Source organism: Sparus aurata, chromosome 3, assembly GCF_900880675.1.
Source record: "Sparus aurata chromosome 3, fSpaAur1.1, whole genome shotgun sequence".
Taxonomy (NCBI): domain Eukaryota; kingdom Metazoa; phylum Chordata; class Actinopteri; order Spariformes; family Sparidae; genus Sparus; species Sparus aurata.
In genome coordinates, this window is record NC_044189.1 from 31,243,886 (window position 1) to 31,249,694 (window position 5,809).

The following is a 5,809-nucleotide window of genomic DNA, read 5'->3' on the forward strand; positions in this document are numbered from 1 at the left end:
CCTGCTGGTTTGTGAGGACAAGTGAATTTTGGTTCCTCAGCCCAACTAGATATTCTGCCAAGCTGTCAACCCTGTCCAGGCCTGGCACACCAGAGTCATCCACAGCCTTGCAATACAAAACAAGACAAAAAAATAAAATGAGCAATACAATCTGAGGACAGTAAAATGGGATACAGTGATTTTATTTTTTTACACTTTATCATGTATTGACATACCCCGGACTGGTCAGGTGATGCTAGATCCTTGGAGGAGGCAGCAACCAGGGAGGAGGTGGCAGGCTGCTGTGTGCCAGCAACCAGGGAGGAGATGGCAGGCTGCTGGGTGGCAGCAACTGTAGTGGCAAATATAACTGGGTCATGATCATGCATATAAATCTTATTTGAGAAATACACCTTCTAACAGTGAATATGAGCCTGATGTAAGACCAAGGTCAGATACTCCCTTTATAATAACAGGGCTGGAGTTAGGAGGCAACAGGTGACGCTGCAGCCCACTCAAGGCCAAGATAGAGGCCTGGGTGAGACACTTTGCAGCCATTAGGGAAGATATTAAATAATATTAAGATGATAGTCTCGCGTGATCATGACGAGGGGGGTGGTCCAAGAAGGGGCGTTGGTGACACTGACCCCAGGTATAAAAGGGGGTGATCCGGGGAGATTTCTCAGTTGTTCGGGGATACCTAATGGATTTATAACTTCTCTTGGAATAAACACCTTTTTGACTGAAGACCTGCTGCCTCGCCTCTGATTTGGACTTAGGCTCTGGAGTAAATTTTGGGACTTAGTCTCTGGAGTGATTTTTGGACTTAGGTTCTGAGCAGTTTCACCTCTGCTCTGAACTCTGAGTGGATTTCTCCTCTGAGTTGGATCTAAAATCTGGGCTGTTTTTCCTTTAATTTGGATTTTAACCTTCAAGTGGATTTACTGGGCCTGATTGTGGAATAATTTGACGGATAAGGATGGTGGTCTCCCACTACACAACCAGAGAGGAGGTAGCAGGCTGCTGGGTGGCAGCAACGTGGGAGGAGGTAGCAGCCAGGGAGAATGCAGGAGGTACCAAGGAGGGACAAGGACAGGAGGAGAAACTTGGGTCATTAAGGAGACCTGACACAACAAGGTCATGTGTTTGATCCTCTTCAAAGCCCTCGTCTTCTTCTTCGCCCTCACCCACATCCTCCAGCATGTCTTCTGTTTCCTCAGAGTCAGGGTGTAACTTCAGGGGCTGTCCAGTCTGATTTAGGAGGTAATCAACACCAAGCAGCTCTCCTATGAAAAAGAACAGAAAAATGTGCACTCGCATTAAGTTTGTACTATGTATTATATAAATACTATTTCATTTTAAAATCAGAGTTGTATCTCCGTATTTTTTATGAGTTTATGTTTTGCAAATAAAGCCTTGTTCTACTTAAAGACACTTAAAACCCAGAAACTAAAACTATTATGTTGCCAGATTACAATAAGACATACCAGTGTATTTAGCAGGTGGCCTGAAGGTTGGCACAAATGCACGGCCAAACACCTTCAGGCTGTTGGTGTTGACACAGTGGCTCACATCCCCGGCATATGTGAGGAGAGATGATGACCTGGTGGTCACCGCCAGCAGTACCCCGATCCTGGTTCCACCTGTTCAGGCCTTCCAGGAGGTACAGCTGGAAGTTCAGTGTGTTTGCACTGGTTCCTGATAAATCATCAAAATATTTATGCCAATGAAAAAAGGGTTTTGCTTTTCAATCTGAATAATGAATCAATTCAAAAAAACATTAATTATTTAAAATATCATACATAGAAGAGACACCAACCTGGAATGAACCTGTTAAGGTGGAGGTGAAAGGATTCCAGGGATGTGGACCCTCTGGCACAGCGGTAACTGGTCAAAATGATCCCTCCCTTTGTGGTAGTGCCAGTCTCGGTGTACAACTGCACACCTGGCACGTCCTGGATGCACTTGACGTGGTGTTTCTGCACACACCAGATGTGCTCCATTCGGACCTGGTCCAGCAGCGGCACCCCCATGAGGTCTCCCACCCAGTGTTTGGAGCAGTCGCTCGATGAGGATGATGGTAGTTTCCTTGCCCCGTGTCGTTCGGCGACAGTACTGGCTCAGCTCTTCCTTTCTGATCCGCGTGTCCACCAGGTGATCAATGATATCAGGCACACCCTCCTGCCTGAGCTGCTGTCGCTTTGCCTGCCGCAACAGAGTGAGGTCCCCAGCATCCCACTCGAAAATGCATGCAGACAGACCGCCCATGAAGGAGGGGTAGAGGGCATGAGCATCTGTGGTGCAGCCAACAGCCAGCCTCCTCATAAAGTGCCAGATGTCAAGTCTTATGTTGAGGTCTTGCCACTCTGCAAACGTGGTCTGCAGCTTGCTCATCCCGTCACTCACACAGCAGCCACAGTCCACATATAGCAGCACAGGGGGTGGAACTGCTGCCTGGTGGTACCGCTGCATGATCCCAGACGCCATGGTGCTCAGTCCAGGTCCCTCCAGCACGGACAGGACACTGATCAGGATCTGGCCAACCTCATTGCCAAGCGAGGTCACCCAGAGAGCTGTCCCCTTGCCGTGGCCGGCCAACTTCTTTGTGATCTGGAATTAGACAACAGGAATGTTTAAAATTACACATTTCTTTTAACTGTCTAAAGGCAGGGAGTGTAGATAGATTTATTACCTAGCACACAATAATAATAGCTGCTAATGTCTGTTACACTAGTATTCATTACCTTTTTGGTTGAGTCCATCTTTAAGATGGAGCCAAATGTGGAGGTGATGCTGGCCTTAATGTGCTCCAGGCGGGAGAAGATGTCCCTGTTATACACAGTAAGCAGCCAGCGACTGGTAGGGATTTCGATGGGCTCTGGAGGCTCCAGGCAGACCACTGGGAAGAGACTCGGTTGATCCACAAAGTCAGCACACTCCCCGAGATAGTGTGCCAACCGGTTCAGCCATTCCTCCCCATGGTTCTCCTTCAGCTGCTTCACCAGTCGTGCTGGACTATTGCCCAGGGTCCGGTCCCGAAGCAGCCGAATGACACAAATGTCACAAGCATACCTGAAATTAATATTTCATATCATTAATGTGTATATGTAAAAAAAAAAAGTGACAGTGTACAATGAATGTATTGGACCAGATAAAGCACAATGTAAATTGCTATATTTTTCCTGGGCATGCACATTTAAAAATATAAAAAGATAATTCCATATATTACTCATAAATATACTTGGCCAGTAATTATCAGACATTGGCAACATGACTCTCAACTTTCAACAACTTTTTCACATAGTAGTTTAAAAGTAATTAGGGAAAGCCTTGATGATCTTGTTTGTCCTATTTCACCATGAGCTGTTAGAATAAATTGTTTATGGGGTAGGGGAGCTAAGCCATACAATATCTTATGTCTTATTTCAAACATTGATCATACGAAAAAAATTCAAAGCTCAGTTAAATGTGTGTTTATAATAAATATAAATTTCAAAATAGTGTCATGTGTTTAAACAGTTACAAGGTGATTGTATTATTGTTGAATAGGCATGTGAGCAGGTGCTGGCACAAGACAGATGTGGTAATATCATAGTGCATGTATATCATAGCTACACCTGCATTTAAGTTATTCTGAATGATGTAGAATTTATTTATGTAAATAAGTTTGATTTTGTCTTAAAATGTAATTTGTTTTTATTGTTGCACTCATTCGTTACATGTTTATTGGAGGGTAATTTCAGTGGTGTATGAGGTTTTAAAATCTACTTTACTCACTTGCGGGTCAGGATCAGCCGGAACAGCTTCTGGTGCGGCAAATCAAGCTGGTCACGGACAGTCTGACTTGTTGACAGATAGTTCAGAGAACACACAGTGCACCTCAGTGTCTCTGTCACCATCAGGTAGTACCTGTCGACGTCAAGGACCTTCCGAGCCCTTTTGTGGACACCGTAGCCTGTCAGCTGCTTTCCACAAACTGGGCAGGACACCCTCACCTTCCACAGGTGATATGGCATCCATACCATCAGCCGATGTGTAAAGAAGCGGTCGGGTGTCGGTGTATGGTGGTAGATAAGGGCAGGGACAGGGGGCTCATACCACAGCTTCAAATCTGTCCGTAGTTTGCCAGTCTGAAACAGTGTGTTAGCAATCCATCTCTGGTCCTGCACAGGGATGGTCTTGCTCATTTCATACGGCAACCAGAATGAAGCTGCCTGAGCTCCTCCAGACTCATCCTGTTAAAAACACATAAGAATGCCATTGTTGCATAAATAAAGGACACACAAAATGACAACAGCATAGGCAAACCAATGAATAAAGGCTAAACTCACAGAGGCTGCTGCCTGGCTGGTGGGAGCAGCAGGGCTGGGTGTCGTCATGGAGGCCGTAGAGGGGGTCATCACAGAGAATGGAGCAGGGCTGGGGGTCCTCATGGAGGCCGCAGAGGGGGTCATCACAGAGGATGGAGCAGGGCTGGGGGTCCTCATGGAGGCCGTAGAGGGGGTCATCACAGAGGATGAAGTTTGGCTCTGGGTCTTCACGGTGGATGGAGGAGAAGGAGAAGGGCTGGGAGTCTTTCTACATACTAAATTTGGCTTTACTGAGGCTGACTGTGCTCCACCAAATCGTGATTTAACGAACTGGAAGGAGATACAATAACAACGAATTAATTTCAGAATGCAAAGCATAAGACAATTCATACAAGACATTAATAACTGCAACAATATTCACCATAGCTAAACTTGGAGGGGGGCGCAGGAAAGACCGCTGGGCTAAATGATCACCACCGGCTGAGACTGAGGCCACAGGCTGAACATCAGCAGGGGACTGAGTGGCAGGCTGCTAAAACAAGAGGATTATGACATGTGCTGTGCTGTGCAACAGCATAACAGCAATGTAAACAGACATGCAATATTTTTCTAATGCTGACCTTAACAGTGTGAAAGCCACAATTACAGGTCGTGGATCCTCCAAAGAGAGTGGTCTGTCCACGGGCCTGCAAGGGGCATTTCTCAATCAGAATTGTATTCAGCCTAGACTGAGACACTTTCTGCACCAACAGAATGACTATTTCTCATCTAGTGATATGCATGGTCATGAGTAATAGGTGGATATTTTGCTGCACTTTACTTACCTTCTGGTAGAGGTCAAAGGCTTTGCGCTGCCTTGGGAATGGTCTGTTGCCTCCTCCAGCAGGCCAAACCCCAGAGCTGGCGAATGATTTCAGCCTCACCATCCACTCCCCCTCTCCCATTGCCTTGTGGCTCTTTGGTTTAGTGCTCATCTGAAGACAACATGGAAAAAATCACAGTGGTTACATCTATGAATCACAGCATAAACGTAGTGTGCTGAACAAGTGTGCAAGCAAGTCCTGTGAAATTCCAGTCAACATTTACAGACTGTATTTTTAGATGACTGCTAAACACCTTTATACACATTTATCTATACAATGATATGCTCACATGTCCTGTGCAATTATCCAACCATGATATCTATCAGTGAGAGGTGTATATCATGCATACATTTCTTCATTTTGATTTTACTTCTAAATTAATCAATCACTTATTTCCTCTCATTTTGACTCCTGAGCTGCTATTACAAGTTACTGGTGTAGGATCAATAGAAGTCACGTTATCTTTTCATGTTTGCATTCAGGTAATGTTACGGTAATGACATGACTATAAGAACTGTCATACTTGGGCTTCAGGTTGGCTGATAAGGTCCGTTATTTCTTGAAAGTAGTTTAAATGAATTCACAAACTAAGCTCGAGGGAACAACACCGCCCCCAAACACCAGGGGCGCTGTGCCGCTCGGATACTTCCTTAAGTC

General features: G+C 45.4%; 1 protein-coding gene across 1 annotated transcript in view; it reads right to left on the reverse strand.

Moving 5' to 3' along the window:
* LOC115579081 (uncharacterized) overlaps positions 1-5,809 on the reverse strand; it is a 33,360-nt gene that overhangs the window by 3,851 nt on the left and 23,700 nt on the right. Inside the window, exons 2-11 of the mRNA XM_030412563.1 lie at positions 5,114-5,263; positions 4,910-4,975; positions 4,711-4,821; positions 4,311-4,619; positions 3,757-4,214; positions 2,724-3,051; positions 1,799-2,589; positions 1,467-1,677; positions 216-1,265; positions 2-106 (exon numbers count right to left, since the gene is read on the reverse strand). Coding sequence (XP_030268423.1) covers positions 1,813-2,589; positions 2,724-3,051; positions 3,757-4,214; positions 4,311-4,619; positions 4,711-4,821; positions 4,910-4,975; positions 5,114-5,263 — 2,199 coding nt within the window. The 3' untranslated portion in view covers positions 2-106; positions 216-1,265; positions 1,467-1,677; positions 1,799-1,812. The remainder of the gene's footprint in view (position 1; positions 107-215; positions 1,266-1,466; positions 1,678-1,798; positions 2,590-2,723; positions 3,052-3,756; positions 4,215-4,310; positions 4,620-4,710; positions 4,822-4,909; positions 4,976-5,113; positions 5,264-5,809) is intronic.